Here is a 14,885-nt window from a genome sequence, read left to right on the forward strand (position 1 = left end):
CCTAAGACTTATATAAGCCTGAGAGCAATAGAGAGAGACACACACACACACACACACACACACACACACACACACACACACACACACACACACACACACACACACACACACACACACACACACACACACACACACACACACACTTTTGAGTGCCAGTCTCTCTTGTGGTACAGGCCTGGTGGAGATCGAGGAAGGGGAGATCACAGGACTGCAAATGAACCTCAAGTCTCAGGCTCTGGCCAGAACATCTTTTGCCAAGGAACCACATGTAAAGGAGGTCAGACTATGTTTCTGTGATCCAACATTACACGTTTCTGATTTATTTGCAATTTTATCTATTTCCTTTGAGTACCACATTATCTAATTGTCCATAGCATCAGTGTTAATGATTATCATGTTCACATATTTTGTCAACAAGGTAACTTCTAAACATCACCTGCCGCCTCCACATTCATCTTATATTAAAAGTGGCTTAAGGGTTCGCCGGCGGACCATGTCGTCACACTCATTTCACTATGACTCATCCATAACCACATAAGGAGTTCCCAACGTAGCTACGCCCAAATATGGAGTGTGTTGTCTAACTTCAATGTGTCCTCATGGAATCAGGCGCAAACAAATCAATCAGTTCCATATATGGGCACAAAAGGGGGCATGCCCATATATGGTCATATATTGATGACATCAGCGATCTCCATACTGTATATGGCCATAAAATTGACAAGGACTGACAGATGCAGAGATTCGGTTGTCCAGAGCCACAGATATGGTTGTGTGCATATGGGACCGACCAACTTCAAACTTGGCGTGTGCAGCGGCAAGGACTCGAGGGAGGGCAGTGTCGTTGAGTAGTTTGGATCTCGTTGTCCAGAATTGCCGATCCAACCAATATGCCCATATATGGGCATTACAATATACGGGCATATATGGGCATAAAAGGGACAGACAGATACAGAGATCTCCATATATGGGTGTGGTTAAACGCTCTAAACGGGTAAGATGGTAGGTGCTCATAAGGAATAGATTGCAGTACGGCTTTCTCTTAACGCACTCACTGCACTCAACTGTCATACAAGCTAGCGTTGGATTTGCATTTAGCAAGTATGCTAATGTTGTTGTCATGGGCACCTGCTTTTACCCTTCTCTCAGATCACCAGAGTGTTCCAAATAAGATCAGACGGGAAGCTGGAGCAGACTGTTTCCATGGCAACAGACAAACAGCCGCTGATGCAGCATTTGCACATCACCTACCACCGTGTACCGTGACTCAACCGTCAGTCCATGGATAGATGCAGATATCTTTGCTATAATAACACTGTATATGTGCGGAAAATAGCATTTATCTGGAGTCACTTGTTTGGTCTGATGATCATGTTAACACTACACTATGATTGAAGGCATTTAACTTAGCAATCAAACGCAAATATGTGCACAGTAATTGTTTAGGCAGTAAAAATGAGTAAAGTGTATAAAATCAGGGCATCCTTTAGGATTTAACTAATGCACCTTCCTACAATGATTGAAGCACATCACATTCTGCACACACTTTACATTTTATGTATGGAAAACCATAAATGCTGCATACTTAACACTTAAGTGTATAGTACTGGACAGCATCCAATTAAGTTACATCAATCTTATGAATGAATCATGCTTTTACAAGTATTTTGGACATGGTCTTTTTTTTCTTTTTTAGATTTAAAGCACTAACGGTTAGTGTCTTATGCATTGTGAGTGGAATGCTTACTATTCTACCTGTGGAGTCAATGCATTGCTGCTATTGTATGTTTCAAAGCCATGGCAAAGAGTACTTGATTCTATGCGTCAGCTGTTACAATACTGTTCTCTCAACTTAGGTCATCTCATCTTTATGAATTACAGCTTTGTCTGTATCAGATAAGCTTTTTTTTTGTTTGTAAAATGCCATTATATAACACTTTACAGAGGTTGCGGCATATTTAATTAGGTCAGTGGAATAAAGGAATAAACCATCGTTTAGTGAACTCAACTGTTGTGAATTCTGTTAAAAGTTTATTTTGGAGTTTAAAAGGAATGGTTCACACAAAATAATTTAACACTGTGAAAGTGCCAACCAACAGGCATATACATTCAATCATGGTGTTTTGACCCAGAATGGTGGCTCTGTAGGCTAGAATGGCTCTGATTACTACAATAATAAATAACCTATTTACAGCTTTAAATATGCAAAATCATGAAATGTTTGACATTCTTTCACCCTGCAGGGTGTTTGGCCAAATGCATAATCTCTGAATGGCAGTGTTTGACCAACACTGGGCAATGGCCACAAACCCATTGTGCAATGAGATGCACCCAAATGTACATCAATTATGTTTCTTAAAGTATCTTCAATATTTCCACTCATATTTGGGATGAGAAGCTATGTTTGCTGTAGGAGATCTCAACCATGTACCTTAAACATGACCCATTATGTAGAAGGTTGATACAGAAAAATATATCGCTATATGGCATTAGTTGAAATGCCTCCACCTTTTTATTATAAAGTGATAAGACATGACATACTTAACCCTTGTTGGTGGCCAACACAGGGCTCACAGTTGGAGTGACGCTGATGGCAAATGTTAAACACAAAGTGCCTGCCAGTAACATTCTGTTGCATAAGCATGTAACTGAATGGTGTGGTCTGGGCCCATTCAGGGCCAGACCACACTATTCATTAGATTACTTAAATATGCCATTTATCTGTACTTGAAATTGTTTGGTTCAGATTTGAGACAGAATCAAACTGATCCTCAGCAGTCTGCTTTTTATCAGAAGCCAGGGCAACACTCGTAGCCTCTGGAAAGCTAAATGGCATAGTGCATTACAATTATAACACTGGAGTTGTTTACAGCATTTATCCAAGCGGTATTTGAGTGCTACTTAATTGCTGTGACAGAGAAACCTCCAATAAAAACAAGAGTCAATCATATGCTGATGTTTATACATGTTTCTGTGGCTAAACTTTGGATGAAGAGTAGTCACTGGTATAGACATACTTGACACCAATATGAGATAAGCTTGATGCTGACGGAACAATCATTGATGGCCACTCAGCAACGAGTTGATATTCACCAGTTGCCTTCCCATCAGTCGAGCCGCTCCTCTCAACTCATTCCATTGTCTTTGAGCCAGAGATGTGAGCATCTTATCAACAGCCCCTGTGCGGTCTGTCTATTTGTTCATGGTTCTTTCATGATGTAGACATACACTGTTGTTAGGAAGTACTTGAAGGACTCCATGGTAGACGACAGCCAGTGGTGTTCAGGGACAGACTCCTTTTTCACCACACATTTTGTTATCTCTCCCTGGAAAAGGAAGTACAAAGACATTTTATTGCTGTGCAGTTCCCACTGGTGTACATGGATTACATTGAATCTAAATAAAACAGATTTTCAGCCCAGAACAACCCTGCCATCTGAAGATTACGGTACAATTAAGAGTACATTTATTATATCTCTGCTGTCCGGCAGAAACCGGCTAAATCCAAAATGTTCATTTTTCAGGAAATTAAAAAAACTGGAGTTGGGAGGTTTTGTTCATCATTGATAAGAACAGCTAAATGGACCTCCAAGCTCACAATGAGGTTGGAGGTCAAATGGGGGTGGAGCCTGGAGTCAGCAAAACCAGCTAACTCCACCTTGGTGGAGTTAGCTGGTTTAGCAGAAAGTTTGAGGATCCAATGGAGTTAGCTGGTTGTGTCAGAAGCGTTTTGTAATGCTTTTCATTGGTTCAATATTTTTTTTACCAACACACAGACGTAAAGGGTGTTAAATGGCCCTGATTTATGGAAAAATGCAAAAGTGTCAAAATGGAGCTGGTTTCTGCCGGACAGCAATGATATGTGCTGCCTCTGAAAATAGTGCAATTGGGTGTAATTTTAACTGTTAGACAGCAGAGGGCAGTATAAACAAGCACTTCCAGGGGTGAAATTCCCTGTGAGTTGTAGAAGTTACCATGGCAACAGGACAATCCAAAGAGCGTTGGCAAGGGAGGGCCAAAACTATGCACAGTACAGCTCTCTATAATCCCAAAGGAACAGGTTATGAAACTTAATCAGGCTCTACTCCAAAAGATGAGAAACCATCTAGCTAGAGTATGAGATTAAACTAAAGATTGTGACTGGAAACCCATCAAATCCCCACAGACAGAGGGACACATTTTATTTTCTCCTGTTGTGTATATATTTGGATTTTATTCAATATATGGCCAAAGTATGTTTTAATGAACTTGATAAAAAAAAAGTATCAATGATAATACATTCTTAAAGAGTTCTAATGCTGAGGTAAAATAGATTGGCCATGCACTCAACTCAAGGATAAATTGGCAAATGGTTTAATCTATGTGATTTATAGACATGCTATAAGGAAACGGGTACAACATTTAAAGCATTGGTCATATACCTTAAATGGTTGTTCTACAGTTCCTCAAAATGTTTCCTGTAAATTATCCTGAAAGCTAGATGGTTTATGGTTTTATATTCTTACCCATCCTCCACGTCGCTTCAGCCAGGACACCAGGAATTTGCGGACAAACTGGGCCAAACTGTCCACTACGATGTGCACTGTGGCTGGATGGCCTTCTCTCACACAGTCTACTGCAAGAGCCCCAGCAACTGCAAACATGGACACAATCTTCCCCCATGTAATACCTACAAACAAGAACAACTGATGTCAGTTGGGTGGTTATGTGTTATGTCAGGTGTCAACAGAAGTGCATGTGCCATTATTAACCACTTCACACTATTTTCAAACATTTCCACACAAAGAAGAAAATAATCTCCCCCACAATTGTGAAAATAGCTAATCTATATGCTCACAACGATTTCTGGTCATTTTTTTAAATGTTCGCCTATAATGACATGCTCAAAGTGCTCAAATTTGCTCAAATTTATATAGCGCCTTTATCCAAAGCGCTTTACAATGATTGTGCATCACATTCACCCATTCACAGTTCACACACACACACACACACACACACACACACACATTCATACACCAATGGCCTGCTCACCAGGAGCAATTAGGGGTTCAGTGTCTTGCTCAAGGACACTTCGACACTAACTCAGAGGGAGCCCGCGATCTAACTGGGAACCTTCCGGTTCCCAAGCAGCCACTCTACCTCCTGATCCACTGGTGCCCCAAAGTGATTAATCGTGTCTAGATTTGGCATGAAGAGTAGTCACTGTTAGACATATTTGGTACTATTATTAGCAATGCTTGATGCTGATGAAGTATTTGTTGATGGCAGATTTCACGGAAGCTCACAGAACATGCACAGAACATGCCAGGGCATTTGCCAGAGTTTGACCAAGTAAGCAGACAATATCTGACTTGTAATCACTTTAAAAACAATCCCATACTGTAAGAGTTTGAATTCAAGGTCATGGCATGTTCCAATAACCGTTTCTACTCTGCGTCAGTAAAAAAAAAAAAACTTCCCTTCACCTCAGACTGTGATTTGATAAGAGATAAGAGTGGATTCCTGGAAAGAGGGCAAATTCTACTTCTGCATACTCCAAGGTACAGCATGTATGGCGGTCAATGGACCTTGTACTGAAATGAATGGTCAACACCCCATTTGACTCAACAAGCTGGTGATACATTTGTATTATTGTAGCTGATAAGATGTATTTACCATATTACATGACCATAGTAAACTGAACAGAACAAAACAATGGTTGCTATGTCTCTAAGCAAAACACTCAATGTCAATGTTCATAAGGCTCCTGCCTTTTGCATTTTTCTATTCTGGGGCAATGAATTAAAAAAAATATGCTTTATCTTTTGACAATAAGATTTATTCAATTTTTTTTGATGACCCCCCCCAAACAAAACATATATATGTTATATTGTTTTATTTAATTGTGTTTTTCTTTCACCTTAATAGAGATAAGATTGGTTATTTTGCTATTTTTGAAATAGGGTTTAAGTGTTTAAATTATGATGTTTGTGTCACAAGAGATATTTTAGGGGAAATTTCCATTTTAAATGAAGAATACATCCATGAGGGGTTAAAGGACAACTTTGGTTTTTTACAACCAAGGTTTATATTTTAGCTTGTAATTAAAGTAAATAAATGATGAGTGTAATTTTTTTTTCATTTACTGCTTTCTATAGTTTTAGCATTTTTTTGCGATATTTTTTACAGTGGGCGGGGGCATTCTGTCCGGTGGCTAAATATGCCTTTTTTACACAATAAAAAAGGTCCGGCTGTCTGAGATGGCCAGATGTGAGTTATTGGGGGCTAGAAGAGCTACTGTAAATAATAATAAAGAAAACGCCGGGTTAATGTGTTAAAAAAATACATATTTAGCCACCGGACAGAATGCCCCCGCCCACTGTGAAAACACTGTAAAAAAAGATTGTGAAAATTGCTAAAACTATAGAAAGCAGTACATTTAAAATTTTTAACACTCATCTTTTATTTACTTTAATTACAATCTAAAACATAAACATTGGTTGTAAAAAAACAAAGTTGTCCTTTAAGTTCTGATAAACCAGGATGAATGACTGACCATTTCTGAGCACCGTTTCCAGGCCAGCAGGGATAACTGTCCATGATGCATAATAGGTCCTAATGGCATTAACCTCCTTTGGGACAGTCTGTACCCTGATTTCTGCTTGCTAGTGCTGAACCAGGGCATCCTGTGCTTGCTAGTCGTGTAGAGGTTAATGAGACTCTGGGTAAGCTTAAACAAGATGACTGTAGCCCCAGAGGCAGCCAGGTCACTTAACTCCCTACTGAGAAGCAAGACCAGAATAGATACAAGATTGTCTGGGATAAGGCAGGAGAAAACGAGAAGGGAGGGATCAAAAAGCATGAGAGGTACAGTAGGAAGCACACTGAGGTGAATGAATGGGCCAGAGGCTTGCCATGTGCTGTGTAAACACTTTTAGAAAAGAGCTATACAAATGTAGTTATTGTTAACCATTTAGACCTGGAAAACCCTTCAATCCGGGAAAGCATCTGTGTTATTGTAGATGTTGCTATGTATATAGCAAATGATTTATTTTTTTGATCATTTTTTTAAATGAATAAATCACGTTTTTCCAGAAAACTTAGGTTAGGATATAGAAGGTCTCAGGTCTAAATGGGTTAATATTTTATGTATGTCTTCTGTTCTATTCTATGTTTGATGAGCCAAAAAAACGAATTAAAAAACATGCGTGACTATTGCCCATGTTGTTTACTTGGGTTCAGGTTCACATAACCACTTAAACCCTATACCTGGATACTTCAGTTGACAGCAGGGGTCCCCTCCTTTTATCCCTCTACAGTACACCAAATATCTTAGCCGAAAACAGCCAATCTACAAGCTCACAATGCGTCAGGTTGCAACGTGTTGTGAGCTTGTAGATCTGCTAGTGTTACAGAATGTTCGCCTATTATGACATGCCCTGGCCTGAATAGGAACGCCAGGGTTCGATGAGTGAAAGCATCAACTCTGATTTGCAGAATGCCCAGAGTTAAATGTTACTATAAAGCACTTGAGAGGCAAGATAATGGATCATAAAGCACAGTAATGCAACACATTTGAATGGCACGGAAAACTAGCACTGATGAATATAGTTCTATTAATAGCCAGTTTTGTAGCTGTTGAGTCCCATGAGATCAAGTGGTTGTTATTCTTCAGAAGGAATCCCAGGCTGCTCTAAAAATTACCCCCCTTTGTGACGTCAGAACAGTCACAAGTTCAGCCAAAACACTAAAAAGTTCTAAAAAAAACAAGTCCTGTTTATTTTGATCTTTCCAGGCATGGTGACAAGTTTTATTTCTTGTTCTCTCAGTGAAACCCTGAGAGTGAACTTCACTCTGTGTTAAATTAACACAGGAATGTGCTATGCAGACCAGGAACACCCAATCCATCGTAAAAACTCATAGAATACAGCTATTCATGTGGCTCTCTGTTACGTCAAAATGTGCCCACTAGTGGAGTTGGTGTGGAAATTCCAAAGGTCATTCTGCGTGTGAGACAGTAAATGACAAAGATTGAGACAATTGCATGAGGGATATACAGTAGTCATTGTTAACACAGCATGCGCAGCAGATTTCCTAGTGTTTGGAAAAGGGCCCATGACATTCCTTTGCAAAAAGGTGGTGATTGAGACTTTGAATAAATACCGCCCTATCTCCAAACTGCACTGCTAAGCACAAATCCTGGAATGTTTGGTAAACAAACAACCAGTGCAAGTATTTTCTATCAAGCCAAGTAGATTTTAAGTCTGCACCTGTCTGGATTTAGAGCTAATCACAGCTATCACACGGGTTTACAAATAACAGTATCTGCATCAGACAAAAAGAAACACTGTGCTGCTCCTTTTTTTTATCCGTCTAAAGTTGACCACTGTAATCTACATATCTCTATAGCAACCAAACACATATTGAAAGGGTTAGAGAATCAGGAACCTTGCAGGTAAATTACAAAAAAAAGATGGTCTTTTTTTAACAGAAATAACGCTAGTTTTCTTAGCGTTTCCTGCATCTGATGCTTGAATGTCTATTGACCGAAACGTTGCCTAAATAAAGTTGGCCTTATTGTGCAAGTGCAGGCGGTGTGCGGGTCATTTTATTATATTCTGACGTCTGATCCTTGCCTACGCACCTCTTGCCTACGCGTCTCTGAGCTCATCAGGTGTGCATAAGACCTGGCTTTTTCCTGTTTTACAGGAGTTTTAAAATGACAGTTCAACTGATAAACATGAGCAATCAACTCAATCACCTCATTTGGCCCTGCTCCAATCCGATAGGTTCAGGTAATTGACCATAGCTGTTTAACCCATTCAATCCGGGAACGCATCTGTGTCATTTTAGAGGTCTTTGGCTATTAAAAAAATAGCAGACATACAAGATCATAGCGCGCAAGCGCCGCGATAACCTGACCCAATAACCAGTAATTTCTCTTGTCATCCTTCTACTGTATGAGCAGTACATTGGCCATCACACAGTAAGAAGACACATAACATCACATTTGGCTGATGATGTTAAGACTATAAATATGCGACATATAATATATTAAAAAAGAAAAGAAAAACACAGTGGAACAGTCATGTAATGTACCAAAATCAAGAGATAATGTCATTAAATAATCATATAATCAACCCAAGAAATTTGAATGCTTGTATTTTTAGTCCTTTATGCAACCACAAATTTGGATAATTAAATCCAACCCCCTCAAAAAATACTGCCAACTTAGTATTGATGCAATCTGGTCAAGCTATAAGTGGGTGCATCTAAGCACTGTCATTTATTTCAGTTTTATGTAAAGCACTTTGTAATTTTGTTTTGATACGTGCTCCATTAATAAAGTTTATTATAAGCTAAGCATTGAACAAAGAGCCAGCCTTTGTCTTTCAGATGAAGGATTCCCTGTTATACAAGAACAGCAGCTCATCTCTGTTTGAATCACACCCACACAGTTGTCTCTGTTTGAATCACACCCACACAGTGTTTTTTAAAGAAGCATGCCCCAACCTGGCACATGGGTCTGAGGGACTGACGCTGTGAGTGTGATCATCATCAACTGCGTCAGTGTGACGGATCGGCCATGTCTGAGACTTTGTCATGTTTAAATCTGTTCCTTCGCTAGGTGTGTTTGTGTATGTTTACAACAGCTTCCATACCTGTGGAGAAGATATCTGTTGCCACAGCAATGAAGGCATCCGACACCATGCTCTCCATGGTAACAGAAATGTTGAGCTGTCGTGCCACGTTCCTGTACAAACTCGGCCGCATGGACTCCAGCTCGTCACCTAGGTAACAGTTGGAGAATATTCAAAAAATGTTATTTCAGCAAGGACAAAACCTAAACATTGACTAAGTCAAGTCTTTAGAATTGCCTTTAGAATTGCTAAGCAAGCCATCATGAAATATGTTACCCCAAACAATGTTCTCAATTACATTTGACTATTTGCTTACAAAAAGCAACTTCGCATACAGATTTATGGTACTCCTACAATACTCAAGGCAGATTCTTCCTCCTCGCTCCAAATGCATGTCACACACACACACACACACACACACACACACGCACACACGCTCTATTTGCCGCTCAATCTACTACTGTCTAGGTCACTGGGTCAAACCCTCTTTAAAAAAGATCTCAGTTGTAATGACCAGGAACCAAACTTCACATAATCCTCTGCTCTCACACGCCAACATGGAAGTTAGCTTGTGTCCAGTAATGAGATACAGACAGCAAGTTCACAGAAGTAAGTACTTTACTGTGTAGTAGAGTGCTCAAATACTTGCCACAGTTCACTTGTGTTGTACAACATTAAAGTAGTGTTGCACCATAAAGAAGTGTGAAAATGTAACCGTTCTTGTTAAGATTTCTCAAAATGGAACTAGTAATAACAGCTAGGAACATCTACGGCACTTTTGTCAACAGAAAGTGTGTGTTTAAATCAAGTATGTTTAGTCACTGCACTCTCCCCAAAGGTTACATAAAAGGAACAGAAAATGCAGGGACAACTTCATCTTACTTGAGCCCTCTATGACATAAACTAATGACAACTATATGGCAAATAAATCATGGATAGACAGGGGTAAAACATTCAGTATAGATCCGCCCCACCCCAACCAATAACTTATAAGGTCAAAGGTCACTCACTTTTGACCTTAAATTCAAGATGAGTGAATTTCACCCATTTAGAATTTCCAGAATAACAAAAGAATCAAGTGTTCTTTAAATGTCAACCAGCCTGTGTTTGAGTTTTAAAGGACACCCTGGAACAGATGCCATTTGTTCTATTGACCCTTGCTCGCCTACACCGATTGTTGTCGATCTTCATAACAATATAATCCTGGATTTGTAAGCTCTTACCAAGACAGAGAAGCACCACTGACAGTTCAGCGACTGCTGTGTTCGAGGCAGGAAGGCCAAGGTTCAGTTCAGTTTTGCACCAGCCTAACCCGTTCTGAGTCAGCCTGGAGTGGATGTAGTCTCTACACAGCACTTTTGACTGGGACACCAGTTCTTTCTCAGTCACAGAGCGGTCAAACACGTCCAGGACCTCTGCAGCAAACTCTGTAGACCTCCGAAGCACATCCATGGTCCTACTGGGTGGTGGTGGGTGTTGGGACTGGGCCAGGGAAGGCCTGGCCTCCTCTGATCAGTACCCCTCCTACTCTCAGCAGGATGAGCGTCAACACCGATGACAGTCTCCTGACTGCAAGGAAGAGGAATAGAAACTCTAATTTTGTAAACAGAGAGAAGGAAGCTGTATTACACATAGACAAAAGGACATTTTGTTTATGTAGCCCAATTCACTCTGCACGCATATTTAGTATGTTACTGAAGGTTTTCATTTCCTTAAAGGATGAATGAATACAAATGTTTAACAAACACAAAATACGTAAAAAAATAAAATAAATAAAAAAAGTTAATTCAATGTCATGTTTATATCAACCTACTTATTGCATAGAATAGACTATTCTCACACCTGCAGCTACCACAGGGTCCCCCCCCCCCCCCCCCCCAAACAAAGGTGAGTGGGTGTTAAGGACAGTAAAGCCAAATCAGAACTGAAAATTATATAAGAATAATACTGGAGGCGTTATAGGCGTTATAGTGACTCACATGCTGCTGTGAACAGCAAGATATTGCAACAGATTTCGATTATGCAACAAACAAGTACATAAATATTCATGAAAGTGTCGGATGATGGATCTATAGAGCGCAAGAGCAATGGAACAGCGTAGACTACACTGTATGAAATAAATAAACATAGCATAATAATTCACTAGAAGATAACTATAACTTTATGCTATGGGTCAACGCCATGGGAAGGACATGTCGCACTTACCTTGCACATTTTGTCCAAATTCAAACGTCCACTCTTCCGATATGAATGATTTGACTTGTTTTGACCATATTGAGGAGGTAAGACATAAATAAGAACAGACAATTCTACAATCCAACTCCGTCCCACAACAAACTGTCCGCGCGAATGTGAAATATGCTCTGAAAACTACATTCAGCCTATTTTATCCCATTCGATCAAAGTTAGGAGTGTCGCATTCCACAGAGAGAACTGTGATCCTCTCTGTTACCTTGTAAAGCCAACGCGTGGGATAATCATGAGGATAATGAGTTTCGATCTGAAGACAGAGAACGCCTTCCTGTTGCTCCACCTTCCTGATCATTATCAATATGGAACCAGCAGAAGACCACTAGGTGGCGCTCTGGCCTTCCACAATCAAGTTCTACAGCTGGCCTATTTCAAAATATAAAACAAAATAATTATATAACGTTAACCATTAGTGATGTATTATATTTAATAACAACAAAAACATAGATTATATATGCTTATGTTCCGGGCCACCTGTTGCTTTCATGCCAAACTGTAGGCTATATTAGCCCTGTACTAATCCCATTTGGAACCTCTCCCTCCCTCCGCAACCGCTCCCACACAGCTTTGTGCCTGTTGGGCAGGACATTTTCAAATATTTCCCACTGTGCATGAGTCTTACCCTTTTCCCCACATCGTATCCTAAATGTAAAGGTCGTCTTCTCTGCTCTCAGATGTTTTAACTTTTAGCGGAAAAGAAAATCTAACTGACGGGTTGAAACAAGCGTTTAAATCGCTTATTTAGTCAGCCTGTGACCAGTCAACCCCCGTCCGCATGCAGTACTGCTCCCGTAAGATTGCATTGGGAAAACCACTTCAGCCAAGGACCCTTGGAAACAAGCCGGTGTGAGTACCACCTACACCGGCTTGTTAAATCCTCTTCGCTGACCTTGTATTGAACTGTACCTTCCTGTGCTTCGTTCTGCCAATAAAGTATTCAATCAATCAATCAAAAGCAGTGGTGTGTTCTACCGTCAGATGCTGTGTACGGCGTACACCTTGAGATTATTTTTCGTCGCCATCGTATACCTTCAAAGACTGTTCAAAACAGCGCATCTGATACGCTGTGATACGCTAACTGCCCAAGGCAGGGGGGGGCAGCAAGAATGTGGGCTAACTCTGAGTTGATGGCTTATCAAGTGTGAAGCTATTGTTCTTGAGGTGATAAATAATGGCTGCGACGGAATTCACACATTAACAACGACGCGAATACTAATGAAGTACTTTAATCAGGCGCGTCTGATGCGTCTCCAGAACAGCCTCCGTCTGCTGCACCAGAGGCAGAGACACGGCCACTGTCCCGGACAGAATCGCTCTCTCTGCTCTCATCTGTAGCCCCATATAGTACCCAGGGGTGCAATGCTCAGTGGACGCGGTTGCACGCCGTGCAACCACTTATTTGGCCAGGGGGACGTGCAGGCACACGCATAGATTTAAAACTACTTTAAATTCACACTTCATCAAAGTTTACAAAGGCTCCCGACTCACGCGGTACATTAACATAGGAATTAGCCTATATGCATATCAATTGTCCATTGTGTGACCTGTACTGTAGGTGTTAAGCGACGTGCGCGTCACGTCATTAAAATAGAGAGTGCAACCACTTCTCAAATGAGCATAGCATCACTGATAGTACCTCTCCCTCCGCTATGTAGCTCCGAGATGAGGTCCTATATCGTTTTTTATTTATATTTTAACTCACCATAAAATCTAACAAACGAGTTGAAAAAAGTGTTTAAATCGCTTCTCTCCTGAGCCGGTTCAATAATATTATGCATTAGAAGATGCAATTCAACATTTGACCAGTAGGGTAATCAGTAATGTTATCTCTATGGGCGCAACTCTTGCGCAATGTCTTGTAACCGGCGGAGGAGAGAGGCGAATAAAGTGCTTTTTTCAACTCGTTTGTTAGATTTTATGGTGAGTTAAAATTTCAAACATCTGTGATGATTTCAGAATACCTTTACTTTTTGGATACGATGTGCAGAAAGGGGTAAGAAACATGTAAAGTGGCAAATGTGCAGACATTTTTCAGCCGAACGGCAGAGAACGATATGGAACCTCATCTCGGAGCTATACAGCGGAGGGTGAGGTTCCGATTGGAGCTACTCTCATCTGCTGACACTACACTCAATAAGGAAAACCAGCCTGTCGATTCCAGCGTTGCTCTTGTTTTCACATTCAATATTTTTGTGGGCCACGAAAATGTTCACATTAAATATTTTTGTGGGCCACACACACCTCAAGAACAATTCGCGCGCGTGCAATTTTTACATTTTGTGGGAGGCAGGGAATAATCATAGTATACCTTCAAAAAAAAAGTAGAACACAACACTGATCAAAAGCCCACTACATTTCGGCCATCTGAAAATAGCTGATCTACAAGCTCACAATGCATCACAAGACTCTCGATGCACTGCATTGTAGATATTTTCAAATGATTTTTATGCATTTGAAAACTTATAAAACTGGACATTCTGCACAATGAGTTCTACTTTTGGTACTTTAAGTATATTTTGATACCAATACTTTTGTACTTTTAGTTTTACTCAAGTAAATTTTAAATACGGAATTTGTGTACGGAGTATTTCTACATTACGATACGTTTAAGAATGTGAGTACTTTTTCCACTACTGCTATCATCTAACCTGGACAGAGCAGAATGAACGAGCTTTCAGAAAATACAACTCCCACAAACCTAGTTTCTCAAACGCCTCATTACGCAGGCGCTCAGTGTGCAGCGTTGCCAGGTTTAGTGAGAGAAATAAGCAACCAGGTCTATGAAAACAAGGACAAAAGAAGCAACTTGGACACATGATGAGCACTTTAAACCTTTAGCCCATTGGCTATTTGAAAATAACTGAACTTGAAGATCTGCTATTTTCAAAAGAATCTTGGGGGGAAAAAAAGTGGAATATTTTAACAGCACAAATCTGGCACACGGGTCCCTGGCAATAAATATTTTCAGTCTGCAGACAAATGCATATTAATTTGGGGGTCCTTGACTTGAAAATG

The 14,885-nt window shown here is 40.2% G+C and overlaps 2 protein-coding genes across 4 annotated transcripts in view; one reads left to right on the top strand and one right to left on the bottom strand.

Moving 5' to 3' along the window:
* Window positions 1–2,029, top strand: part of thap4 (THAP domain containing 4) — a 4,914-nt gene extending 2,885 nt beyond the window's left edge. The window contains exons 4-5 of one of the 2 annotated variants that reach the window (XM_084057172.1): window positions 174–277; window positions 1,150–2,029. In XM_084057172.1, the coding sequence (XP_083913298.1) occupies window positions 174–277; window positions 1,150–1,266 (221 nt within the window). In that variant the 3' untranslated portion in view covers window positions 1,267–2,029. The remainder of the gene's footprint in view (window positions 1–173; window positions 278–1,149) is intronic. The other variant, XM_084057173.1, reaches the window with a different exon arrangement.
* On the bottom strand, window positions 2,022–12,095 carry bokb (BCL2 family apoptosis regulator BOK b). 2 transcript variants are annotated; one of them, XM_084057171.1, is made up of 5 exons: window positions 11,826–12,095; window positions 10,844–11,189; window positions 9,642–9,770; window positions 4,506–4,669; window positions 2,022–3,326 (listed from the first exon to the last, which is right to left on the bottom strand). In XM_084057171.1, exons 2-5 carry the CDS (start codon window positions 11,070–11,072, stop codon window positions 3,201–3,203), a joined length of 648 nt encoding a protein of 215 aa, XP_083913297.1. In that variant the 5' UTR covers window positions 11,073–11,189; window positions 11,826–12,095; the 3' UTR covers window positions 2,022–3,200. The 2 variants fall into 2 exon arrangements, with proteins under 2 accessions (XP_083913297.1, XP_083913296.1); XM_084057170.1 differs by having other exon boundaries at window positions 10,844–11,213.
* Window positions 12,096–14,885: the final 2,790 nt, after the last annotated feature.

This window comes from Gymnoscopelus microlampas (assembly GCF_963454915.1).
Source record: "Gymnoscopelus microlampas genome assembly, chromosome: 5".
In the NCBI taxonomy this organism is placed as follows: Eukaryota; Metazoa; Chordata; class Actinopteri; order Myctophiformes; family Myctophidae; genus Gymnoscopelus; species Gymnoscopelus microlampas.